The sequence below is a fragment of the Vombatus ursinus genome, unplaced genomic scaffold, assembly GCF_900497805.2.
Source record: "Vombatus ursinus unplaced genomic scaffold, bare-nosed wombat genome assembly UNPS02014793.1, whole genome shotgun sequence".
Taxonomy (NCBI): Eukaryota; Metazoa; Chordata; class Mammalia; order Diprotodontia; family Vombatidae; genus Vombatus; species Vombatus ursinus.
In genome coordinates this window covers 16,328,593-16,356,096 of record NW_020954571.1, presented here as the reverse complement: position 1 = coordinate 16,356,096, position 27,504 = coordinate 16,328,593, and the positions used below count along the sequence as shown (strand labels likewise).

Here is a 27,504-nt window from a genome sequence, read left to right as displayed (position 1 = left end):
CCAGATCTCCAGTGCTCTTTTCACTCCCGTACAGCATGATTCAAGAATTTCTTCCCCACCACTTAACCCAAAAGTCAACAGACTCTCCACGGTCACCAAAACGTTTAGGGTCAGTAAGAGCTTTGCCCCATGCCTAATGCCCATCTAGGGCAATGTCCTTCATTTCTCTCCCTCCTTTCCCTCCTTTCCAGACTCCTTTGGCATCCGCTGACAAGCTGCTCTTCAAAAGCCCAGCTGTTATTTAGTATATTAGGATGAACAATCTTGGCTCCTGCCTGCCCTGTGTGACAAATATTCAGAGGCGTGAAGCAGAAAATAGTTCTCTGAGCTTGAGTAAAAACTCAACTCTTTCTCAGCTAGAAGGACACAAGCTCTGTCCTCCCCCTCTAAACTTCAAAACCCCAGAGAATGGAACGAGAGACTAGAAACTCTGAAGTTGTAGGCTTACCAAGACCTAAGGTCCCAACTTTGCTTGAATACCTCCAGTGACGGGGAACCCACTACCTCCAAGGCAGCTCATTCCACTTTTGGACAACTCTAATTACAAGGATCTCTGTCCTGACACCCAGGCAGGACATGTCCCCCTTTGCCCCCTCTGATACTGCTCAGCTCCCTGTGGACCAGCAGAAATCTGGTTCCTCCTCCACAGGACAGTCCTTCCCGTACTTGAAGGCAGCTGCTGTGCCCCCCTGAGTCCCTGCTTCTCCAGGCTAAGCATTCCCAGGGCCTTCAACCAGCCCTCATTCAGGTGAGCCCCAGACTCTTCGCCATGCAGATTACCTTCCGCTGAAGCCTCTCCAACTTATCCTCCCTGAGATGTGGTGCCCAGAATGGATGTGGCTTGACACAGAGGTGTGATTGTTAGAGCCAGCTGGACAGTAAACAGAACCCTGGGCCTAGAATCAGGAAGACCTGGATTCAGATCCAGCCTCTGACACTCACAAGCTGTGTGATCCTGGGAAAGTCATTCAACCTCTGTCTGTCTCACTGAACTCGTCTGTAAAATGGGAATAAGAATAGCACCTCCCTCACAGCCTTGTTGGGATGATCAAATAAGATAAGATTTATGAAGCGCTTTGTAAACCTTATAGTGCTGTAGAAATGCTTATTGTCATGATCATTCCTGGAAGCTCAACCTCTTTAATTCAGTCCTAGGTCACTGTAGTATAAATGGTCTACAGATGCTACCTCCTGTTCCCAGTGCAGACCACTTGATTCCCATGAGAAGCTTCTGTTTGGCCTCCCTTCCCTAGCCTTGTTCTAGTGGAAGCCATCCCCTGAATCCAGGCATAAGACCACATTTTTCTTTATGAGGTTGCATATTACTCGATTCAGCCCAGTGTTCTAGCCTCCTCAGGTGGTTTTGCATCTATCAGCCAACGTGTTAACAGTTTCTCCCAGCTCAGAGGGTCTTGGATTTCATGAGCCTCACATCTCTGCCTTTATCTGAATCATTGATTTAAGGGCCAAAACATAAGTCCCTGAGGCACTGCACTAAAGACTCCTTCCAAGTCTCAAAGTAAAAGCTCATTAATGACTACTCTGACTCCAGCCCCTCAACCAATTCCAAATCAATCTAACTGAACTCACATTTAGCCCACATCTTCTCCATAAGAATAGCATGAGCTTCAGCAAATGCTTCACTGAAATCTAAGTAAACTATATACGTACATGTTAAAAGAAAAAACATGAGGCGGCAACTAGATGGTGCAGTGGATAGAGCACCGGCCCTGGAGTCAAGAGGACAGGAGTTCAAATCTAGTCTCAGACACTTGACACTTACTAGCTGTATGACCCTGGGCAACTCACTTAACCCCATTGCCTAGGCCCCCCCCCAAAACAAGATGAGCAATCTTGGTTGAGGTAACAAAGTTAAATAATCGTTGACATTCACATACCATTTCAAGTTTTGCAAATTGTTTTGCATACGTAGCAGAGGTCTGGTAGGGATAAGGGTTGTTCAGCCCCTTTCACTCATCTCCATCCTACTATTGACTTATTGCCTAGATAAGTAAACATTATCTGCTCTGAGAAGCCATAATAAAATAATCTATAATTCTTTTTTTTTTTTAGCTCTAAGCCCTCCGCCAAAGATACCACTCTAAACTCTGCCAAAACATCTCAATTTTAATTATCTCTCTTCTCTTGGCATGCTTTCTCTCAACTGCCTTCTTCCAACTTCATTCTCTATAAGTCCAAATTAGCAAATACCTGTGATCAACCCTATTGACTAAGACAAAATATGTATTTAAAACTAAGAAAGGTAAATAGACTTTCATCCTGACCAGAGGCTCCCATAAAGGAATCCAATGTGAGAAAAAAAATACAGAATGACTGCCTGTGGGTCTGTAGTCTTGGGAATTTTAGCAATATATCCTGTCCTAACTCCGATATGATTTTGTTGTATTCTGCACCCCTCCCCCCATTTCCCCTGCCCTTTGGGAGCTGTGTCCCTCTTCAGCCACTGGATCTCGTGTTCTGACTACAGAGCTGGTGAGCTCAGTCTTTTCAGGGGTTACTTGTGGCACAGCCTCCTACAACTCAATTTGTTAAACTTCACACTTAGCAAAATAATCAAGAGCAATAGAAAGAGCTTTATGATTCATTTAACACCCTTTTATCTGCCTATTTCCTGTGTACATCCTGGGGGGAGGAGGTAGAAAAGTAGTTAGAAACCACCCTTGTACTACAGAGATTATTATTATTAATAAGAATAAGAATAATAACCAACATTTATATAGTTCCTACTATGTAACAGGCACTGTGCTAAGCACTTAACAATTATTAACTCATTTGATCCTCACCTCAATCCTGGAAAGTAGGTGCTATTATCCCCATTTTACAAATGAGGAAGCTGAGGCAAATAGCATCTAAGTGACTTGCCCAAGGTCACAAAACTAGTGTCTGAATCCAGATTTTAACTCAGATCTTTCTGACTTGAGGCTAGGCTCTGTCCACTGTGCCACCTAGAAGTTGATTTTTTTGTATTGAGTTGCTATGAACAAGATGAAGAGGGCACTTTGTTTAAGTTAGCTGAGGGCCCAGCTTTTGAGTGGAAGATGTTGGGCCCATAGCAGAGAACCACAGGTTATGCCCAGATGACAAGGGGGTTGAGGTGGGGCCTGGCTCTTTTCTCTTCCTCAGGATGTAAATGTTCCTCCCTATTTGATTCCATAGCTGGAGACCCCTTAGACAAATGTAAAAACTCACACCCAAAACAAACGACAAATAAGAGCTGTCTGAAGATTTCTATAGCACCATATGTAATTTGCACAAGACAAAAAACAAAAAACTAGAAGCAATAAGGGAGATGGTTAAATGAATCGGGGTTCACTTAAGATGTGCAAGTATGAGGAGAACAAAGATTGGGAAGGGCCTTTATGAAACAATGTAAAGGGAGGAGGGAAGCAGAACTAGGAGAAAGGAATCTATATTAACTATAACTGAATGAAAAAAGATGAATTAAAATGGACAAAGAAAACTCCTGATAGGAATTTTGAGGAAGGAACTGAAAAGAATTTACTTAAATACATAATATTTTATGTCCTGAAATGAATTAATTTAAATGTAATAAAAAAGTTAACAAGCACTTATTAAGCACATTCTATATGTCAGGCACAATGCTAAGTGTGGTGGGGGAAGGAGTGGTGTCCCCCTGGGAAAGCCCTTCTTCCTTACTTCTTTCTACCCCCAGAACCACCAACCTGTGACTTCCACCTGACTGGTTGGGGAGGAGCTTGTTGGGAATCAGACTGAGGAAGAGGGCAGGGGGATTGTTACAGTTCCCTGGCTTCTGGGGTAAGCCAACTCTGTTTCCTCTCTCTCTCTCTCCTTCAGACACTCTACAGTGGAGTGATTCTTAGAACATCATGTCCTGGTACACACTCAGGAACTGGAACCCAGGCTCTTATGCCCTTGAGAACTTCCATCTTGCCATTTAGAACATTTATGATGAATCTTCTCATCCAACAAACCAGGTAGGACATTTTCAAATCAGTCTCTTACTCCACTCCACCCCACCCCCACCCCATCCCCTTGTCCATTCTTACGCCAGCCACAAAGAGACTTTCGAAATAGAGTTGATCTTAAGAAAGAGAAATGACCTCCCTGGCCGCTTTTTCCAGGAAGTCCTCCATATCATCCTCAGCAGCAGTGACCTCCCCCTGATCTGAACTCCTGTAACACAGATTATCAGTTCCCTTGCCTGGAGCACTTAATGTTGTACTCTCTTGTTGTTTACGTGTGTCAATCTGATCATTCCAACTAGACTGTGCATTCTTTTAGGGCAAGAGATACTGTTTATTCTTCCTTGTGTAACCCCCCCACCCACTCCCTCATCCATCATCCTCTACCCCCCAGTAATTGATTGCTGAACCTAAGAAAGAGCACTGGACTTGTGGTCAAAGGACCTGGGCTCAAATCTTGGCTCTTCTGTTGCTCTCTGTTGTCAGCTTGGGCAAGGCATCATCATCATCATCATCATCATCATCATCATTGTAACTCATACTTCTATAGATTTCAGTCATGTCTGGCTCTTTGTGATCCCATCTGGGGTTTTTTTGGCATACTTTACCACCGTGCCTCTTCTAAGTAGTAAATAAGAAGAGTTATAGCCAAGCCAAGGATTTTCTCCATGCTCAGGTTGTATTGTCATCTCCATCAGCTAACCTGTCACTCTTTGGTCCTCTTAGTGCTGGATCTAGATGGACTCCTTAAACTTGCAGGATGATGTGGAAAGCCTGCAACACCATCTTGTGGGGGTGCTCAGTAAGGACCTTGAATGGCTGACCTTGAAGGCCAAGTTCTTCCTGCCTGACCTAGACCTGACTCCTGTGGACGAGGCCCCAGATCCCACCCAGAAAGTCTCCCTGCTCCTTGGCAAACTGAGAGCCCATGGCCCCTCTACATGGCGGACCTTCATCCATTGTGTCTGCATGGAACACACCATGCCCCTGCACTTGGAGACCATGCTCCTGAGTGTCTGGGGTACAGACAGTGGTAAGTACTCTAGAATGGCAGAGCTAGAAAGGAAAAGACCTTAGAAAAGAGTAGAAAATGGCAGACCTGGAAGAGATCTTTGATCAGGAAGCAGAATGGCAGAGGTGGCAAAGATCTTAGAACATGACCTTCCATTCGGAAGAGCTGGGTGGGACCTTAGAACACAGAACATAAAATATCACAGCTAGGCTGGTGTACACCATAGAACATAGAATGTCAGACCTGGATAGAATAGCAGAGCTGGGTAGGATCTTAGAACATAGAGCAAAAACACCAAAGCTGGTATGCATCATAGAACGCAGAATGGTAGAGCTTGAAGGGATCTTAATGTTCATTTAGTCTATCCTTTATACCCCATCTCCCATCTTACAGATGAAGAAACTGAGTCCCAGAGAGATTAAAGTAAGTTACCCAAATTCCCATAGTAAGTCACGACCAGGAACAGGGAGCCCAGATTTCCTAATTAGCAATTTGGTTTTCTTACAACCCATTCCTTGTGTCATCAGGTGTCAAATTTTGCTTTTATTCAGTCAGCCAGAAAATTAATAGATTCTTATCTCTAAAACTTCCATCCCATCTCTCCAGGAGGTCTTTTATGTTTTGGAAGAGGAAAGGAGAGATACATGTCTGTGTCCTAGAGTTCCACCTGGTAGTGCAGACCATGTTTAGGAGCTCTGATAGGCTGCCATGTGCTGTGAGGCAGGAGCTGTCCAATGCTGAAATAATCCAGGGAACCTTTCTCCAATCCCATACTGCCAGACCTTGCAACACTTAGCCATGATGATCCTGCTCTTGGAAATTTGTCCCCAATGACTTGGTGGTGGGTGGCTGATGCCTGGCCTCACATTTTAGGATGGGCTCCTCTTATAGCTTATAGTTCACTAACTACTAGAGGGGCGTAAGGGATCCTTACCCTGAATCCCCCAGATTGGAGAGGCCCCACAGCTCTATTTTGCATTCCAAATTACATTAAAGACAACAATATCATAATGATAGTTTACATTTACAGTTCACTGTCAGGTTCACAGAGCATTGTGCATTCATGATCTCGTTTGATTCTCATAGCAACACCGTAGGGTAGACATTATTATTGTCCCCATTTTACAGATGAGGAAATTGAGACTCAGAGAAATTAGGTGGCTTGTGTAGGGTCACACAGCTGATAGGTGTCTAGGTCTTCTTCACTTCCACGTCCAGTGCCCTATCATCCACTATGTCACCCTGAAGGGAACTCCACATGAATGGAGGCAGGGCAGTATAATGGAAAGAACCCAAGATTTCAAGTCAAGCAAGATAACTGGGTGCAAATCCTAGCTCTACCACTGATTATCTGTGTAACTTTGGGTAATGAAGGTTAGGATTGGACAAGAGACAGATCGGTGCAGTGCATAGCATGTTGTACCGGGAATCAGAAAGACATGAGTTCAAATCTGGCCTCAGACATATGCTAGGTATGTGACCATGAGCAAGTCATTTCATCTTTTTGTGCCTCAGTTTCCTCTTCTGTAAAGTTGGGATAATAATAACTCTACTTTCCAGATCTGTAAGGATCAAATGACATAATATTTATGTGCTTTGCAAACTTCTAAGTAATAATGTTAGCAATCATTATAATTTTTTTTAATTAGATGATCTCCAAAGTCTTTGCTAAACAGGGGTTTAATAAATTCTCATGAATGTGTTGCTCAGGTACCCTACGTATCTATGAGGACAGAAGAAGCAGCTCTCTTGTGCCTCAGGAGTTCAGTTCCCTCAAATCCCCTGAACATTCTTCATAGCTAATTACTCCTCAGGAGATACACATTTAAGGGAGTATCACTGACTCCACTAGTAGCTACATCAGAATACATAGTGAAGAGAAAGTAGCTACAAGCTATTTCCATTAAGCAGGCTCAAGCTTCTGACTTGGAGCCTGCCTTCAGGAGACAGGGTTCCCCTGGTTTCTACCTTTATTCCAGACTTTTCTTTGTTTATCATCTCTCATTTCAAAGTTTCAGAGACTGAGAGCTAGAAGGGACTTCAGAAAGCATCTCATTCAACTCTATCATTTTACCAGAGTAGAAACTTGGGCCAGAAAGTTTAAGTGACTTGCTCTAAGATCATATAGGTAGTTGTACTGGGCAGAGTCAGAAGTGTACTCAGGTCCTCTGACTCCAAGCCCAGCATTCTTTGCTACTTTGGCATTCTGTCATTCCAGTTAGTTCACTCTTTTTCCCTATCTCAGATGGTATCCACTCAGACACTTTTCCCTAAGACTTAGTAAGTCCTTTACTCACCAGTCATGGAGAACCCATGGTTTTATCAATGTGGACACTCCCTCCTCTTCCATGGCCACTAACCCCGATCACAGCCCCTCTATGACCTAGCAGAGGGCTTCATAAATTGCTACAGCCAACCCTCTGGTGGAGACTCCCCAAGCTTAGCCAAGTTGGTCCTTAGATCACAGACACCCAATCTCCAGGCCCTGACTTGAAGCCCTTCCAGTTTATCAGGCTCTTCTAGACCTTTTGCTGAACTGGCAAAGCCTTTGAAAACTCCTGGGTATCACCACACCAAAACAAAGCAGCAGAGGAGACCCTTAGGAGAGAGACATATCCATATTGGAGATAGAATACATTCTGTGTCTCAGTTCACCACTGTAAGCATGAGACATTTATTTACCTAATTTCTCTACTCTTTCAGAGGTTCCAAGCCAGAACAGATACTTCTGCGAGGATGCCTTTCCTAAGTCCCAGCTCCATCATTCAGGTGAGTCTGAGGTTGCAGGAGGGATGGGCATGGAGGGGACTAGAGGTTTCGTCATACACTAAAGCACCAAGATCTCACACTGGAGAAACAACACTGAAGTTAGAGTCAGATGACCTGGGTTCACGTCCAGGATCTCATGCTTTCTATTCATGTGAGCTTAGGCAAGTCATTTAACCTCTAAGGGTGTCAGTTTCCTCATTTATAAAGTGAGAAGATTGGAAAAGAGTCGTTTAGGTCCCTTCAAGGGTTAGATCTATGATCTATGTGGCTAATTTCTGCCTGTGTGACTTTGAGCAAGTCATTTCTGAGTCCCAGTTTCTTCATCTGTAAAACAAAGTTTGGATTTTATGAATCTTAAGAGGTCAGCTATAAATCCATGATCCTAGGACTTACAGCACTCAGGAAGATGTCATAAAGACCCTTCAGAAGGGCCAATTTCCTGGCAGGAGGTAGCAGAGAGAAGAGCCATTCAAGAGTTTCCAAGAACCATCCCTCTGTTTTTCTTTCAGATTTGCATTGTCCCTGACAAGATACTCCCCACTCCTCCCTCCCCCCCTTCCCCCCTTCAGGCTCCGTCAGAAATGGAAAGGAATTCCCAGTGAATTGGCTATAAAAAGCATGGGTGCACCTGCATCTTATTCATCGAGAATAAGAAAATTCTTCCCAGACAGACAAATTCTAGGAAAAACAGAGAGGAAGAGAATATTGTATCCAACTATAGACCTACTTTCTGCCTTACAGGCCCAGGATGCACAGGCTGGTCTTCTGGCATGCATGTAGAGGTTTCTGGGAAATCTAAGACATTGCAGCATTTCCTCAGGACACATGACAGGGGAGGATCTGCTGGGCTTGAAACTATCTCCCTTAGCCCACAATTCCTCCAAAATTTCCCTGTCTGCTTTCACTTGGAGAAACTTGTTTTCATTTTTCGGTCACTAAACCTCAGGGCCTTTTGCCTGCACCCTAGGTCAGAGGAAGTTGTCATTTTGAGAAACTTGGATACAAACATACTAGCTGGACTGGCCAGCCTTCTCAAAGACTGATTAAAGATTAGTCATCTGAATAACTTTTTCATTGGGCAGCTGACTTCCTAGATGATTGATTGGTCAACTGATGGGCTCACTGATCATCAGCCAGCAACTGAATTACAGTTGACCAACTGAGAATAAATGGCCAGAGAGTCCAGATGAGGACTTAGAGGGAGTGATTGAAAAGTTATGAGACTTGATTTGTTAAATTACTTAATTTAAATGCAAATAGTTATTAATCAGTTATAAATAGTGAGCTGAACTACTGTTGAGAGTGAGCATGGATTCATGAAGAATGAGCCAGACTAACCTTATTTTCTTCTAAACCAAACTGGTCCTTCCCAAGGTCACATAACTGATAGGTTAGGGGAATGCTATAGAAATAAGAAGAAATAGTAACATGTTACATAAGAGAAATGGTATCTAAGTCAATCTCAACAAACTAGAGCAATAGTCCTAGTCTTTTTTTTTTAAAATTAAACCATAAACTTAATAATCAACAAAAACAATCAAATAAGCATGTGAACAATGGGCAAAATCTTACCCAAATCCTCTTGTCTCTAACAAGACAGAACCAAAAGAATTAACAAACAACTAACAAGCAAATGTTTGTTTTGCTTCTTTTTCTATACCTGTAGAAATTCTACTACTGTTGGCCCTGTTTTCCTTCTTTCTTTTCTTCTTTTCCAACACTTTAAAAACAAGTATGTAGTTGTAGCTAGTGTTTATACAGTTCTGTTCTGTTGATTTAACTTGGTATCACCTCATATGGTTATTTCTTATATATTCATATTTATCCTTTTTAATGGCATTATAATATTCTATTACATGAATATACTGTAACTTTAGTCATTCTCCAATTGTTGTACATAAAAGTCACTTCTGATTTTTTTTGCTATTATAACTAGAGCATCTATGAATATTTTTGTATTTGATAGGTCCTTTTTTTCCTTTTAATGATGTTTTGGGAATAGAATCCTAGCAATAGAATAGAAAACGTATACCATTTTGTGATTCTTACTGCATATTGTCATAGTGCTCCCCAAAATGTTTGCACCAGTCTGCAGTTCCATCGATGATATATTTGAGTCCTTATTTCCCCATCCTGTCAACACCCTGTACTTACTATTTTTGCCATTCCTGTGGATATAAGGTGACATCTTAAGGTTGTCTTGATTTGTATTTTTCTAATTATTAGGAAGCTTGAATATCTTTTCATGTGAATATTAACCCTTTATATTTCTTCTTTGATAAATTACCTGTTTGTATCCTTTGATCACTGCTCCATTGGGCAGTATGTATTATTATATTAGACTGATAGGAGATATCAGTTCCATAGAGATTTTGGACGTCAGGCCTTTATCTGATAAGCCTGATATTTATTGAATACTTCAAATACTTCCTCAGTCTGTTTATTTTCTTTGAATTTTAAAGCCATTGCTTTTGGTTGTAAAAAATAATTTTTTCTTCATAATCAAGTCCATTGATTTCATCTCAAAGGATTTTTAAAAAATGTATTTGACTGATTAAAATGTTCTAATCAGTGATCCTACTCTAAAAGATGGAATTTAATAAGAACAATTGTAAAGGTCTACACCTGAATTCTAAATATCCACTGTAACTAAATAATACCATTGTTGAGAATATGCCCTAAAAGTGTTATCTAAAAAAGAAAACAACAAAAAAGAGCTATTTGTTCAAACTGTTTTCATAGCAGCATAATATGTAATTACAAAAACCTAGATGCAACCTGAATGCCCAACAGTAGGGGAATGACTAAGTAAACTGTCGCATGTGAATGTAGCAGGATACTAAAACACAGTTAAGACATAAGAAATTAAGTATAAAAAATTAAAAGAAAGATCTTGGAAGTCCTTTAAGAAATCATGGATAATTTTTTTTAAAAAGTCAAAAAAAAAAAAAAAAGCTGAACTGGGGCCATAGGAACAAGAAGAAGCACGAATGAGAATGAATGATTAGCAATGAGACCTGATGGGAATTTAGAGGGAGTGCCAGAAAAATTATTATGATACTGCATGTATTGGAATTCATTAAAATATAAATAGTTGCTAAGCCAGGGTTAGCAGGTTGAGTTGGTATTTTTAAAAATATATATTTATGGTATCTCTTGTTTTCACATTGCTTACATTTTCTCTTATATTTTGCCCTCTCTCCCCTTCCAGAGAATCATTCCCTTTGGAAAAGGTTTAAAAAAAAAGGAATAAGAAAACAATTCAGCAAAACCAAAAAACACATTGAAAAAAAATCTAATGTTACGTGTAGCGTTTCACACCTTGTAAACCCCCACCTCTGCAAAGAAGTGAGAGGAAATGTCTTCTAATATCTTTTCTTCGAAGACAAAGCCTGTGCTTTTTATTTTCTCAGCATTCAGTTTTGGTTGTTTTATGGTTTTCCTTTCCACCTACATTGTTACAGTCACTGTGTATAGTCTTTTCCTGGTTCCTGGGTAAGTCACTTACTGCTGTTTGCCTCAATTTCCTCACCTGTAAAATGAGCTGGGGAAGGAAATGGTGAACCACTCTAGTATCTTTGCCAGCAAAACCCCAAATGGGGTCATGAAGAGTAGGATGTGACTGAACAACAACTGAACTGAACTATATGGAAAAGGAATTAGATGTGTTCTGCTTAGCTGCAGAGAGCAGAAATAGGGAGTTTCTTTAGGGATTATTAAAGGAAAATAGGATGTTTAGATGATATGCTTGGCTTCTCCAGTCTGTTCCTCAGAGCCCTGGCCTGGAGGGCAGATGACACATACAGGGAGGGATAGCTCCTACATTGGATGACAGTCAGGATTCAGAATCATGACCAAAAAGAGATATTGACGGGCTTGAACACTGAGAAGGAAGGAAATATGCATTTATTAAGCATCTACTATATGCCAGGCACTGTGCCAAGTGCTTTACAAACATTATCTCATTTGTGTCACAACAACTCTGGGAGGTGGGTGCTATTATCATCCCCATTTTATAGTTGAGAAAACTGAGGCAACAAAGGTTAACTGATTTGTCCAGGGTCACGCAGCTAGTAAGTGTCTTGAGTTCAAATTTGAACTCAGGTCTTCCTGATTCCAGGCCCAGTGTTCTCTTCATTGAACCACCTAGCTCAGGGATGGAAAACCTTTGACCTCGAGGCCACATGTGACCCTGTAGGTCCTCAAGTGCAGCTCTTTGACTGAGACTAGAATCCACAGGTTGCCTATCTCTGACTAGCTGCTTTTAAGAGGCAGATTTAGGCCTAATGTAAGGAAAAACTTCCTATGAGGTTGTTTAAAAGTAAAATGGTCTGCCATGGGCTGTAGTAATTTCCCCACCACTAGAAGTCTTCAAGCAAAGGCTGAATGACCACATGTTAAAGGATTCTTGTTCATTTAGAATTTAGACAAGTGGCCCCTGATATTCCTTCCTTGCTCTAAACTTCATGTAGCTATGAGAGACTTGGAGAGAGCCATCAATGAGACTAACCTTTCCTGACTGCAGGAGTTGGGGAAACTGTGTGACAGTCTCCATCCTTCTGCCTACTGGCTTTGCCCTTTGTGGGTCTGGGAAGGTCATGCAGAAACGACCCCTGTAGTCTGTGGGGGCTGCCAGCCTGTCAGACATGCAAGTCCCTCATTCATATTGTCCCACTGTGCCATGCTAGGACATGGATCTCTGCCTCCCAGAGATACACTGGGCTTCCTCCCACCCTCCAACCCAGACCTCACTTCCTGTAGACAAACTCAAAAGCAAGAAAAGAGTAGGTTTTGCTGTTTTCTGGCCCCTTACCTGATTTCTTGAAGCATTCTAACATGCATTCTTTTGTTTGGAAGCTTTCTTTCCTTGCCTCCTCCCTCTCCCTGCCTCCTTTCCCTCCCCTGCACCCAGAAGGTAGGGGCTGTTCAAAGGGATGCTCATGAGATTCTTCATAGCTCCAAGTTCATGGCTTGCATCTCAACCCTCCATCACCTTCTCTCCTAGGCCTCAAGCGACCCTCCTCAGAGATAGGCTCCTCACCTCATCGAAAATGTTCCAGGCAGCAGCAGCTAGGTAACTCAGCTCTGTTAGCTGCTATGTGTGTGTGTGAGGGTGGATAACAAAGAGGGAGGACAAACTAGAGACCCCAGACCATACTGGGGCCCTGCTCATCTACCAGAGGAACTTACCTGAGGCATGTATTCACTGGCCAGCTCCCAGACATCGAACAGTGACCCAAGCATTGTTCTCGGAAAGATTCCAAACAATGGGGAATAGACTTTTCTCTTTCAAACGTGGCCTTGGGAGGTGGAAGAGTCCTCTGGGGCAAGTAGGGAAATTTTGTCCCTTCCCCAGAGCCTCTCTATTCCCTAATTCCCTCCTGTTCTAGAAAGAACTCTCCAGAGCAGGCTTGGATAAGGACTTGAGGTACTGGGGACTTGACTTAGTTCATCTAATAACTGGCTTTATGACACGCTGCTTTAAAAGGTGTTTTCCTCTCTTCCCAAACCACCCCCCGATCTCACATGCTGCAAACACTGTGTTCTTGCTGGACTGTTTCCATGGTAATAAGTTCTGCGTCTGGTCCCCATAAAAGGCCAGAGCCTCTTTCTGATATGGGTTGTGGGTAATGGGAAGTTAGGATGGCCCTAGGGCAGTGATATGCTGGTAGATATTTAACAGCCTGCTGTCTAGAAAAAAAATATGGCATAAATTTAAAAGTTTGATCTGCATTATTAACATTTTCTCAATCATTTTCTTAAGTCTATACATTCAACAAAACAATAAATCAAACCCTGATTTCTAGAATTTGCAGAATTCCAAGGTGTAAATGTTCAGACTAAAAATTTAACAGTTGGCTATCTTGAGCTGATTAGAGCTGGCTTCAGGGCACTCCTGCCTAGGGCACCCCAACTGAGATGGGAGAGTGCAGAACCAGGAGCAAGGAGTGGAAATCTCAAAGGGACAAGATGGCCTGCCATCACTGGAGGTCTTTAAGTAGAGGCTCAGTGACCAGTTGTCAGATGCATTGTTATGGGGATTATTTTGGGGGCATGAATTATACTAGATGGCTGCTGAAGTTCTTTCCAACTCTCAAATTCTGTGGTTCCACGCAAGCTAATAGGAAGAGAAGTAGAATCATTCATTTTCCCTGTACCTCTCTTCCCCCACTGTATCTAATGGCAGAATCACAAGTTACATCTTCAGGGGGAGGGAAAGGCTGGAGGGGAAACTGAAACTCATCAATTCCCCTGCTTCCCCAACCCTGAATCTCATGCAGGGTCGGTCAGAAGGTATGAGAAGCTCCTGAGGACGTTGGTCCTGCAGAGGTATGGGAGTACACAAGTAAGAACCACCGTGCCCCAGAAAGGACGGCCATTCTCCTTCAGCCAGACCTACGTGGACCTAGTTGTGCGTCGGGGCAAGGTAACCTGGCTGAAGGAGAACCCAGAGAAACCACGGGGCGATGCTCTGTCAGGACCTCTTGAGGTAGAGGATGGGGCTGATTTGAAGGTCCAGGACCTCTTCAAGGGCCAGTCAGGTGCAGGCACCAAGGTGACAGTCTTGCTTGGGAAGCCGGGGGCAGGAAAGAGCATGCTGATGCATCGAATCTGCCAGATGTGGGCCAACAGCGAGCTGGACCAGTTCAGCAAGGTCTTCCTCTTTGAATTCCGCCAGCTTAACCTAGTGAACCAGGAGCTGACCCTTCCCCAGCTCCTCTTTGAGTTATACCTGAGCCCAGAGGATGAGCCTGGTGCCATCTTCCAGCATCTTCAGGAGAATGCCCAGCGAGTTCTGCTAGTCTTCGATGGGCTGGATGAGTTCCTCTTCCCCTGGCCCAGTCAGGGGCGCTGTGGTGAGGACTCCCTGGATCCGACCCTACCTCTGCCTGTTGCCACACTGTTCTCTAGCCTCTGTAGTGGATCCCTCTTGCCAGGCTGCTGGGTGGTGACCACCTCACGCCCTGGGAAGATTCCAGACTTCTTACTGGAAACAGCCACATCAGTGTTTGAGGTCTGGGGGTTTGAATGGCTGCAGATCGAGAAGTATGTCAGCAACTTCTTCCATGGATTGCCCTTTCGGGATACGGCCCTCACTGAACTCAGGGACAATACCCAGCTCCAGAGCCTGTGCACTGTCCCAGCTCTGTGTTGTATCATCTGCATCTGTCTCTATCACCTCCTGCTCCAGGGCAGTACCATTAACTTTCCCTCAACAGTCACCCAGGTCTATATGCAGATGCTCCATGTCTTCATCAGCCGGAAGCAGGGGGCCTCTGAGGACAAGGACGCCTGGATGAGCAAGGACTCCCAGGCTCTTCTGGGCCTTGGTGAACTAGCCTTCAATGGGCTAAAGGTCAAGCAAATAGTATTCTACCCAGGTAATATACCTGAACGGGTAGTGGCCTTTGCAGCTACCCACAACCTACTGTCCTCCTTTAGGGTAAGGACAGGAATCCAGCAGCAGAAGACATGCTATGCCTTTGTCCACCTCAGCCTCCAGGAGTTCTTTGCAGCCCTGTATCTGATGGTGAGCCCCAACATAGATAAGGCTGATGTGGGCTGCCACTTCTTTCTCAAGTCCAAATGGTCCCTGAGGACCAAAGCCAGGACAGAACTCCTGGATCGCTTCCATACCTTTTTGTCGGGCTTCTCCTCCCAGACCTGCCAGCCCTTCCTGAGTCATTTGTCACAACAGGATGAAGCCTGGGTGGGTACCAAGCAGGCAGCCATCCGGCAAGTGTTACAGGGACTGGCAGCCCGAAACCTAACAGGACCCAAGATGATACAGCTGTGCCACTGTGTCAGGGAGACCCAGGATGCTGAGCTGGTTAAGCAGGCTGGCAGGCACCTTCCTTTCAGTCTGGACTTCCATAATTTCCCCCTGAACTACACAGATTTGGCTGCGCTGACCTCTCTTATCAACCACGCTTCTGCTTCTGTGCATCTCGATTTTTCTGGGTGCTCTTTGGAGCCTCAGTGCCTCGATGCCCTAGCTGGCTGTGAGAAAATTGAAAGTCTCAGGTGAGTAAGAGATAAAGATAAAACATAGCACTGTGATAAAGTATAGTATTATGGGAGATGTGGCCTTTGAGGGACTGAGTGCTCAGATAAGGATGGTCATTGCAGTGGGGTGGTATTAACAAGGCCATGGCCATGGCCATGGGTTCCATCACTATGGGGAAGTTAATTTCTCAGTTCTGTATTAACAGGCATCATCCCTAACCCTAGCTAGACACTTTAAATATGTGGACTCTTGGCCACAGGCACTGAATGTGGGAATCCTTAACTTTGTACCTAATTTTCTAGTAACCTTGGGCCTCATCACTAAACCTCTCAAAGACTTACTTTCCTCATCTGTCAAATGAAGATAATGAGCCCTGTGGGCTCGGGAATCTAGTTCCAGTGTGGTATGGTAGAAAGAGCTCTAAGCTAGAAGTCAGAGAACCTCCGTTCTGCTCTCAGCTCTTATTCACTTTGGGCAAGTCGTGAACCATAAAATGACAGAAATATAAATTAATATTTTTCAATTTATTTATTTTTAGTTTACAGAATTCACTTTTATAAGATTTTGAGTCCTAAATTTTCCCCCTCCCTTCCTCCCTCCCCAAGATGGCATGCAATCTGATATAGACTATTCAAGTACAAACATATTAAACATATTTCCACATTAGTCATGTTGTGAAAGAAGAATCAGAACAAAAGGGAAAAACCATGAGAAAGAAAAAAAAAAGAGAGAAAAAGAAAGTAGTCTGCTTCAATGTGCATTCAGACTCCACAGTTGTTTCTCTGGATGTGGATAGCATTTTCCATCAAAAGTCTTTTGAAATTGTCTTAGATCATTGCATTGCTGAGAAGAGCTAAGTCTATCAATGTTGGTCACCGCCTAATGTTGCTGTTGCTGTCCTGCTCATTTCACTCAATATCAGTTCATGTAAGCCTTTCCAGGCTTTTCTGAAGTCTGTCTGCTCATCATTTCTTCTGGAACAATAGTATTCCATTAGAAATGTAAATTAATATTAAGCATTGGTGTGGTACGGTGGAAAGATACTGTCTTTGGAGTAAGAGGGCCTGGAACCAAATAACATCTCTGATGCTTAATACATCTGTGACCTCAGACAAGTCTCTCAGTCTCCAGCATCTCAGTTTCTTTATCTGCACAATAAGGGGGTTGGACTAGATGTCTTCAAGATTTAGGTCTTTGTCCCTATGATTTTCCTCTTGGTGAATCCTCTGATTCAATAATTTTATATAATTTTGATCTATATAGTTTTAATTTACATTTAATACATTTAATTTCTATTTAAGCTATATCATTTCAGTCTTTTAAACCCTTTCCCACTTTCTCTTTTCTGCCTCCTCTAGGGTTAGAAGCAGGAAGTGCAGAGATGCTTTTGCAGAAGCCCTCTCCAGGACATTGCCAACAATGAAAAATCTGAGGAAACTTGAGTAAGGTCTTTTCTTAGAGCCCATCTGGCTTCTGGTAGCATATGACACCCTCCTCCAGCTGACCAGGACTATCCCTGGACAGGCCATAGGGTGTAGTACCCAGGGAATTAATCCAAAGCTGCTCCCTGCTTCCCTGGGGATGGGACACACACATTAGGCTGCTCCTCTCCAGCACAGACCTCTTTGGCCTGTGGATAGGTCCTATCCTGGTATTCAGTCAAGATTCATTCTCTCAGTCCCCACCTAAGGTCTGTGTCTGCACTTCTATAGGTTAACTGGAAATAACATCTCAGTTCAAGGCATTGGCCACCTGGCACAAGCGTTTACAGACTGCCTTCAGCTGGAAGAGATTAAGTAAGTGTGGGGCAATGGGATGATATTAACCCAGTCCAGGACTTGGGAAGTGAATGAAATTGTCCTAAATCCTCCCCACCCCCGACTGGCTGGCCCAGGATACTTCTTCCCTGTCGAAGTAGTGTATTCCTGAAAGGGGAATGTCATGGTGTCAAGAGACATAAGACTGGATCCCGAAGGGCAGTGAAGCCCATGGAAGAGAGGGAAGATTTTTCATTTTTGGCCTTGGTCTTGTGGCAGGGTGTTGGACCATTGAAGCATGTACATCAGGATAGCTTGGGCTTCCTCCTTCCCCTGGCCAGCTTGTAATCAGGAGGTGAAGGGGGTGGAGACTGTGGTGGAGAGGACATTGGTTATACATACATCCATATACATATTATATGTTTGGAATTGGGGAAGTGTAGATACACAGGTGGCTGACATGATGACGGAAAGAATACATGTTGTTTATCCTTTGCTCTCAAACATGAAGTAGGTGGTGTGGTTGAAAAACTAAATTTGAATAGTAGCTCAGCCACTCACAAGCTATGTGACCCTGAGCAAATCACTTTAATTTTCTGAGCCTCAATTTTTTTTCATAAAATAAATATAAATTTAATATATTTATTATATAAATATAATACATTAACTACCTCATAGAGCTGTTGTGAGGATGTGAAGATAGCTGTAGCAGTCCCATGGATGAGGCTTTGGGTGGGTGGCACAAAGTGAGAGCACCCCTTGGGTGCTCTTAAGTATACGCGCACCAAATCACCATTCCTTCTACCGACTTGTTACCTTATTCTTTCTCTCATCAAGTTCAAAGACAATGAAGAGGGTAAATTCTGAAATTTATTCATAAATTCTCACAATAAAGAAAACATCTCAATAATTAATTAATTAGCTCTAAGCCTCTGGGTTCATAAAAATCAGAGAAACCTTTCCCCATAAGCTTTTTCCTCCTTTCAGTGTCAAACCCCAGTTTCGTTGGCTGAGACAAAAATCAGTTTTACTGGCCATTTAATTTATTAACATAAGAAGAAGAAATAAAGCAAAGAATTAGAGAAATGTTTCAGCAATATGTAAGCTCTGAGATGGATCACCAGTCACAGCCAGGCACTTCTCCCTCACTGCTGAATCCTCAACCATAAAACCACAGTTCTACAATCTGTTTCTCTCAGGCTGGCGGTTTAGGTCTCTCAGAAAGTGGTCTCCACAGAATAAGAGTTAAACTAAGTTCTCTAAAATTGTTTCTTCAGATGCTCTCAACAATGACAGTTAACTCTTGTTATCTTGCACACATTCCTTCTTCAAGGGTAGTTACCCGGCCCAGTCTCCTCAGGAAAGAAGTTCTCTTAGCTTTCTCTCAGGGCTTCCACAGATAACAGGTAGCTGTGAGTTCCTAAGTTTCTGTTCCCTCTCTCTTAAAGGTACAACAAAGTCAGTGAGAGGGATTAGGGCTCCATATGTGAAGTGCTCTGTAACCCTAAATCCTCTGTTTGGCATTCAAAGCCCTTCATCAGCTAAGCCCCTCCTCCCTTTTTAGTCTTCCTATACCTTTTTCCCCCACCATGTACTCTTTTCGATCCAGAGACGCTGATGTCCTGGCTGTCCCACAGACAAGACACTCCATCTCTCTGCTCCCTGCATTTTCTCTGGCTGTCCCCCCTTCTTGGAACATTCTCCCTCCTCACTCCAACTACTGTCTTCCCTGGCTTCCTTTAAATCCCAGATAAAACCCCACCTTCTATGGGAAGCCTTTCCCAACCCCTCTTCATTCTAGTGTTTTCCCTCCTTGAATTAATTCCAATTTATTTTGGGGGCACATACGTGTTTACTTGTTGAGTGGAGTCCCCATTAGATTCTGACTCCATAAGGGCAGAGTCTGCCTTTTGCCTCTGTTTGTATCCTCAGCAGAGTGCCTGGCATATAGTAGGCACTTAATAAATATAAGCTATTGTTATTATAAGGTCCCACCAGTGTGGTTTGTACAAGTTTATACGTGTGTTTCAAATTTTTTAAAAATTTGGAAAATGATGGCTTAGGAAACATAATAATGACCATAACTTACATAGGAAATGGAGCTTTGGACTTTTCAAAGTGCTTTTGCATCCATATCTCATTTGATTATCACAATAGTACTTCAAAGCAATTGGGGAAGGAGTTATGGCTTCTCCTTAACAGAAGAAAAGACTGAGGTTCAGTGAGAAGTCACTGGCTCAGAGTCCCAGAGCTAGTTAGCGAATGTTCAGACTAGAACCCAGGCCCCTATGTCATGTTGCCTTTCTGGCCCTGCCTGTCTTAGCCACTGGATAGATCCCTGGTGCTCAGTGATCCTACCCAATTTAAGCTATGGAGAAGTCTACCACTTAATATTCTGGCACTGTTACCCTGTAGACCAGCTGTGAGGCTACTGAGGAATGAGCTAAGGAGCCCTTCAGTGAAAACTCTTCCACTGAGCCTGAAAAAAGGGGAGAATGCTGAGTCAAATGCAACTGGCAGAGAGAAAAGCAAAGCCCAGAGGAGAGAGGGAGGAATCACCACCTCTGCCTTGCATGCTGAGTGGGCAAATCACTCGCACTCTCTGGGCCTTGTGTCTCATATTAGAGAGAGTCATGGTACTTGTCTGCCACCTTTGAGCTTGGCAGAGTGCAGTACTCAGTAAGGAGAATCCCAGGACCAGACAGCCCCAAGGTAGTGACATGTGTCATGTTTCAGTTTGCAGGACAACAGATTGAATGATTCTTCATGTGTAAAGATCATTGAGATACTCCACAAGATGCAGCGGTTACAGAAAATTGAGTAAGTAGCTACCATCACTCATTTTAGGCCAAAGTAGACAAAGCTTATCTTAAGCAGTTTGTCCCAGTCTCTCTCTGCTCCCACCACCAACCACAAGTGCCTGAAGTCACCTAGAATCCATTCTGGTAAAATGCAGGAGTGGAGGAGTATCTGATCCCCAAGAATGTGTCAGGAAACACTGGGGTTTATCATTAAGGCAGGATTCTGGACTCAATAGGGCAGGCCCTGTGTTGGGGGACCTCTCTGGGCCTCTGGGTCCTCTTGGCCAAGCCTCAGGGGCAGAGCTCAGGGACAGGGTCCAGGCAAAAGTATCTTGGGTCAAGGGTAAGGCATAGAGACTGCAGAGAAGGAGACATGCAGAGTTCGCATAAGACAATTAATGTATTAAGGGGTGGGAAGGTGGGAGCAGAGTTGGGAGGAAGAAGTGATACCGGGAAGTTTGGGCTGGACAGAACTTCCTTCCATGTTGACATCTTGATTCTCTGCCTCAAATTCACAGCTTAAGCCGAAATGCAGTTTCTGTCTCGGCGGTCCTTGCCTTGGCAAAGGAAGCAGTTTCTTACCCCAGAGTTACCACCTTGGAGGTTAGGTAAGCCATGTAGTCTCGGCCAGACACCACCTTCAGAGGTTGAGGCTCAAGGGCCAGGGAGAGGTTAGAGGGCCAGAGGGTGGGGGTGAGAGAGAGGGCGGCCAGTGATCTCTGATGATGGGATGGGTGGCTCCTTGAGTTTCATGTGCTTGGGCTTTGGACCTCAGGGATGACAAGTTTGGGAACACCATAAGGAATTCCTTCATACCAGCTCAGGTGGTGCAGTGGGTAGAGTGTCCGGCTTGAAGACAGAAAGACCTGAGTTCAGATCTAGCCGCAGGCACATGCTAGCTGTGTGACCCTAGGCAAGTCACTTAACCTCTGTTTGCTTCAGTTTCCTCATCTTTAAAATGGGGATAATAATAGCATCTACCACTCCCATTGTGAGGATCAAATGAGATTATAATTGTAAAGCACTTAGCACGGTACCTGTATAGTAAGCATTATATAGGTGTTAACTATTATCATTATCATTATTACTGATATGTGCTTGTGGACTGTCAGCCTAACCCAGATTTTATTCTTCCCCTCTTATTTCCTCTTCACAGGCAAGCACAGATCATCATTCTCTTCTTTGTATCCTCAGGAAAGACTCTGGAAATGCCTCGGTAAAAAGAGGGCATGGGTAATTCTGACATCCCTTTTCCAGGTGACTTCAGGCTGCAATTAGTCTCAAAGAGGCAGTCTGTGTACTTTGGGAAAACCATGCAAAATAGTTTTGTGGTATATGGAAGGGCAGTGGATCTAAGGTCAGAAGACCCAGATTCAAATCCTGGCTGTGCTATCCCCCCATGTGACCCTAGAGAATTCACTTCACCTCTGCACCTCAGTTTCCTCAACTGTAAAATGAGAGGGTTGAACCAGATTAAGGAGAATCTGTAGCCTGTTTTAACTAATGCGTTAATTACAAGTGCCCCTTATATATTTCATTAAAGCAACTAACAGTACCTCTCCTTGATAAAACTGTTGGCTGGTAAGTGCGTGTTTCAAACTAGTCTAGGCTGAAAAGTAATAAAAGTGCATTTCTTTGAAAAACATTCTGATTCAAATTTTTCACTAATTCAGGCTGTCTTTCTCTAACTATTCTAAATTAACAAAGGGTGATTATACCTAGGAATTGGATGTGAGCTGTGATAAAACCTTGGGTGAGGAAAGATTGTAAAGCTAAATCCATTTGGAAAACCTGAAGCTATTGAAAGAACAAACATGGAAGAAATCTTAGTTCTGCAATGAGCTGGGGAGCCCCTGAGGCTGCTCCCGAGGAGCTGTGGGGTGTGTTAGTTCCACTATTTAACTTCCTTGACTCTATTTTGTCACTTCAGAAATAAGAGAAATGTATGAGATTACTTCTCTTCCACTTCTGATGGGACTTTTTGTGAAGGGGAATTTATGAGAACCAGAGAAAGATTTGCAGTGCATTTCAACTTGCAAGCCTTTTTTTTTTTTTTCATTTGTTGTTCTTCTGGTATATATCACATCTCATAATTAGTGGCACACTTGTTTCACTTCCTACTTTACTATAAGTTCCTTGAGGGCAGGGACCTTCTAAATCTTCCTAACACAAGAGTCTGATACCCAATAATCTTCTATTGACTACATGAAGTGACCGTAGTAAAACTGTACATTCCAAGGTGGTCATCCTTGAGTGAAGGGGAAAGGAAGGAAATATGCCTTTATTAAGAAGGAGCTTATAAGGAAGGACCTCAGTTTTCTCAATAAAGTAGAAGGCACACGGTCCTCTGCCAACAGGGAGAGGGCAGAAGATTTGTACTGGCCAATTGAGCTCAGCCAACATAAACTTGTGGTTTGCCTTGTCTAACCGTGGTTGTGTGGTCTCCTCTGGAGGTGTATGATTGACTGTAATTGAGGGCAGAGAAGTAATGACAAGGTTTCTGTGATATGAGGTCAGAAAAGTGAGGTGCTGAACATGTTGACAGAAGCTTGTGGGGCTGATGCTGTTGTGTCAAAAATGAGATTGTTTCTAACTGACACAAAAGGGTGAAAGCAGGTGGAGAAATTGACTGTGATCATGCATGAAGCAATGAATCCTGTGGGAGTGGTGAAGATGATGAAAAAGCCAAGGGTATGGTTGTTGTTTTTTTAAGTAGGAAGTTAATTATGAGGATGATGGTTGGTGTTAAATTTGAATTAAAGAAGCTAACTCATTCTGAAAGAAAGCTCACATCTAGGAAAAGTTTCTTTGAAGATTCTATAATGTATTTTGAGTAATTATGCAGTGAATAGCAGTTACCTGTTCTAATCTTTCAAGGGAAATGAGACAGAATAGCATGGGGGATGAAGAAAATAAAAACCATCAGTATAATATCATGTTTCCAGTTGGCAGCGAAAAACTCCAGCTAAAGATTTAGAGCTGTCAGGGTTAGAGAACATCTGATTCAATTTCCTCCTTTTACAAGTAAGAAAACTGAGGCTTACAGAAATTAAATGATTTACCTAGGGTCACAGTGACGGTGAGGAGGAAAGTTGAGATTTGAACCTGGAATCTCAAGACTCAAGGAAATTTGCTTGTCAAAATCACATATGAAGATATTACAAATTTGTTTCTTGGCATCTGTGGCATTATTCGGGCAGGATTCATCCCATAAGGTCTAAGAGTCACTCAGGTTCATTATTTGGAAATTCTGACACATTTGAGAGATTCTGCCAAATGCAAAATGATTGAATGGATCCATGATTGACTTTCCATTCTGACAGTTCCCCCTTTGCCTGGCCCCTATCCAGTCCCACCTCATCCCCACCCTTCCATTCAATCAAAACAGTTTTTGCACCTAATAATATTTATGAGCACGATCACCTACTTCACCTGCATTATCTCTGAGTGACTTTTGGCTTGTTTATAAAAATCGAATCTGATCTTAAAAGAGGTACACTAACTTACTGGTGAGGAGATTTATAAATGACAGAAATGTATAGAATGTAGCAGTTCCCAAAGAAGTATTTTGAGCAGGATCAGTCAGGATAAATGCAAGGCCACCCCAAGGAAATACTTGAAAGGGGGCAACACTCATTTGGATGGATAGGTTCTGATTTGTTTGTTTTTTTATAAATCAGTCCCTTCACTAAGTAGTCACATTTTAACATATTACAGTCTCAACAGATGATCTCTACAGACCCTGACAGCTCTAAATCTTTAGCTGGAGTTTTTCACTGCCAGCTAAAAACACGATATTATACTGATGGTTTCTACTTCCTTCATCCCCAGTGCTATTCTGTCTCATTTCCCTTGAAAGATTAGAACAGGTAACTGCTATTCACTGCATAATTACTCCAAATACATTATAGAATCTTCAAAGAAACTTTTCCTAGATGTGAGCTTTCTTTCAGAATGAGTTAGCTTCTTTATTTCAAATTTAATACTAAGCATCATCTTTATAATAATTAATTATGTAAATGTAAACAGTTATTATTGGTAACATTAACAGCAGTATTACTATTGCTGTACTTAGAAAATCCATTTCAGCCACCTTCTGAAGGTAGAGGCCTGTAGCTCCTAACCACTATCTTTATTAGACTTAACTGTTTTAACTTTCCCCCTTGGTCAGCAATGTAAGCTTTAAAATGACTGTGGTTATTTGTGCCTGATATCCTGGCAAGTTGGCTGGTTGGGGTCCAGATCTGGACTATTTTGTTTAATGCTTTCTGGTCTCTAGACAGTATTTAAAGGTGTTTGTGCTTTAGCATTCTGTGTTTATTTTCTGTAGATCCCAGAATGTGAAGAAAAATGAGCCCCTAAAGAAAATTATGACTCAGGCCAGAAAACTAACATTCAGGTAAGAAGGGTAAAGTTGAAAATATTGATAATTCAGGTATCAGTGATTTCATCGGTATGTTCATTCCTTTTACAAAGGCAGACATCAGTGCTTCCATACCTTAGCACAAAGTCTTTGTAAATGATCTCCTGAACAGGGGAAGGGTGGTACCCCTGGGAGGAGTCATGTAGGAATGGTGTTTAGATTGGAGGGTGTCCTGCACAATGCTGTGCAGAATCAGTAAGGTGTGAGTAGTGAGGAACCAGTTCTTATGTTGCTTGTTTTGGCTCAGAAAAGGAGTACATCACCTCTACCTGGCTTGGTGGGACACTTAACCAGTCTATCTCCCTTTCCTTCCTCACCTCTCCCCCCAAATTGCCAGGCTTCAGAAATGCAACCTTGCTGTCCACCATGCTAAGGAGATAGCTAAGATGCTCAAGCACAGGCCCTGCCTGGAAGAAGTAGAGTGAGTACAACCCCCCAGCTCTGGTTCTTGCTCCAGTCCCATGGGCCCCAAATGGCTGAGTGAGGTTGGGAAGTTGGAGGCAGAGACCCGAAGGCTGAGAAGAGGCAGAAATGGATTGCCATAATGGCAAAGGCGGTAGCTGTCCTGGGATCCCCAGGTTTGAAGGGCCTCAGGTATCCATTCTGCATTATAGATTGTACTATAGACTAGAGCAGAGGTTCCAAAACTTATTTGACCCACCACCCTACTTTTAAAAAAATTACTCAGTGCCCCCCTGGAAATCTACTTTCTTTAACCCTTTAATCTTTTTGGGAAATTTGCATCATTTCAAAAAAATATAAAATGTTTTTAAAAAAATGATACATCTTAAATTTAATAATTTATTGTAAATTTGTGGGGTTTTCCTGCATTGAAATTTTGCTGATGCAGTACTGTCATGTAACTGTATAATATCCTATTGTAAACAAGTCATTACATGCATACATTCCTGCCAGTGCATGCTGGACTTCCTAACAATTCACAACATGCTTGCCTGCCAACACTTGCTTGTTAAGACCTATAGGTGGACTTGACCACTGATTGGTTATAACTTGCATTTTGTGTGTTTGTTTGGAAAATAATGTAATCATTATGACTTTAACTCTATTAGGCAACAGATGAAACATGTGTGAACAGTTTTTCAAAATTTTCTTATCTTCTTTTCTTTCCTTATGCTTCCACCACCCCCTTATTTTTATTCAATATCCTCCAATTGCACCCTGAGGCTACTCTCACCCACTTTGGGAACCTCTGGACTAGAGAGTGACATGAGATGGGTGGCTATAGTGACACGGTTGCTCCAGGGCCCCTGTTTTTGTTCCAGATCAGGGGATAGGGTGAGCAAACAACTGTGTCCGAGCAGGTGATGTGTGTTGGGTGGTACCTTGGTTCCCAGCTACCTGAAAATATCTTACCTAAGAATCTGGAGATTTAGATTAGTGGTAAATTAGGCACATTTCTCAGCTAGGGGAGAAGGAGAAGGGGAAGGGGAGGGGGAGGAAGAAGGAGCAGAATGCAGTTCTACCTACTTTTCCAGCCTACAGCACCCTAGTCTCACCCTCCACTTTATCAGCATTCTCCCTGAGTCAAGGTGGAACAATCTCCCACTCAAAAACTAGACAGATTCCCAAGCTGTTTGGTGTTTTGGAGAAGGTTGGGGGAGGGGAAGGGGAGGGGGAGAGAGTTATAGGCCACTAGGAGTGGTTCTTTGGGACTGGTGGAGTCCCATGTAATGTCAGGAGGGTAGAGTTTAGATCAACCACTGACATGACTCCCATTCTTTTCTCAGGGAAAGTACAGTTTAGGGGCAAAAGAGAGAATTCCTTTCTGGATAATTTAGCTCTGGCCCAAATTCTTGCTTTCCTTTTTAGAATAGGGCATGGAGAGAGGGAGAAGAATTCTTCAGTGATCAGACAGAGCCTGGGTGCTACTTAGCCCATCTGTTCCAGGTGGAGAGTAGATCTTCCTCCCTCTACTTGGGGCTTCTGGGACAGATAGAGAGGTTGTGGCTACAGGGTAGGTGAACATATGGTTCTAAGTCCCTCAGCCTTCCCTAGGTTGGAAGCACTAACCATTTCTCGCTTATCTGTGTCTCAGTTTGTCAGGAAACCAGCTGGAAGATGAAGGCTGCCGGGAGCTAGCAGAGACCTTGCCTGATTTACAGATCGCCAAACAGTTTAAGTAGGTCTCAGGCCAAATTCTGTTATGGGGAGCAGAAAATGCTGAGAATATGGCAGTGAACCATGCAACTTGCAATGTGCCTTGGTCAGGAGCAGAGTGTACAATTAAAAAATGTAATTCGCAATGTCTGTTCTTTGCTTGTTGCCTCAACCTACCTTTTGTTAGAGCTGCCATCAGGCATTGAAATAACCTTAAAAGTCATCAGAAAAACTATGGACAAGCCTAGATTAGGGTCACAGCTAAAAGGTCCATTAGAAATCATATAGTCTTCCATTTTTAGAAGAGGAAAATGAGGCGTAGAGAAGGAAAATATCTTTCCTAAGGGTTACAAGGAAGGGCTTTTGTTGGGAGCAAGAGTAGTTGAGGGAAGGCATGGAAGTCTAAGAGATATTGATGCCAGAAAAAAAAAAGAAAAAAAAACAGCTTTAAAGAATCTCTTTCAAAATGCACAGAAGAGAGCAGAAGGAAGTTCAGAAGGGGACGTAGCCAAGCAGGGCAGGGTTGGAACTAATACATTAAATTTGAAGTATTTAAAAAAAACAATTGGAGCATGGTGGAGATGAATAGTTTCCTATGAAGTCCTCTTTTTCTATTCTTTGTGTGTGTGAAGAAACATTCATGTTTGCCAA

The 27,504-nt window shown here is 42.9% G+C and overlaps 1 protein-coding gene across 8 annotated transcripts in view; it reads left to right on the top strand.

The window, feature by feature from the left end:
- NLRC5 (NLR family CARD domain containing 5) overlaps window positions 1–27,504 on the top strand; it is a 100,354-nt gene that overhangs the window by 24,102 nt on the left and 48,748 nt on the right. For 6 of the 8 annotated variants that reach the window (XM_027869474.1, XM_027869472.1, XM_027869470.1 and 3 more), the window contains 13 exons: window positions 3,838–3,977; window positions 4,692–4,998; window positions 7,681–7,746; window positions 12,752–12,820; window positions 14,028–15,771; window positions 17,113–17,196; window positions 17,467–17,550; window positions 20,248–20,331; window positions 20,831–20,920; window positions 21,469–21,528; window positions 24,643–24,711; window positions 25,073–25,156; window positions 26,792–26,875. In XM_027869474.1, the coding sequence (XP_027725275.1) occupies window positions 4,704–4,998; window positions 7,681–7,746; window positions 12,752–12,820; window positions 14,028–15,771; window positions 17,113–17,196; window positions 17,467–17,550; window positions 20,248–20,331; window positions 20,831–20,920; window positions 21,469–21,528; window positions 24,643–24,711; window positions 25,073–25,156; window positions 26,792–26,875 (2,813 nt within the window). In that variant the 5' untranslated portion in view covers window positions 3,838–3,977; window positions 4,692–4,703. The remainder of the gene's footprint in view (window positions 1–3,837; window positions 3,978–4,691; window positions 4,999–7,680; window positions 7,747–12,751; window positions 12,821–14,027; window positions 15,772–17,112; window positions 17,197–17,466; window positions 17,551–20,247; window positions 20,332–20,830; window positions 20,921–21,468; window positions 21,529–24,642; window positions 24,712–25,072; window positions 25,157–26,791; window positions 26,876–27,504) is intronic. The other 2 variants (XM_027869471.1, XM_027869473.1) reach the window with 2 other exon arrangements.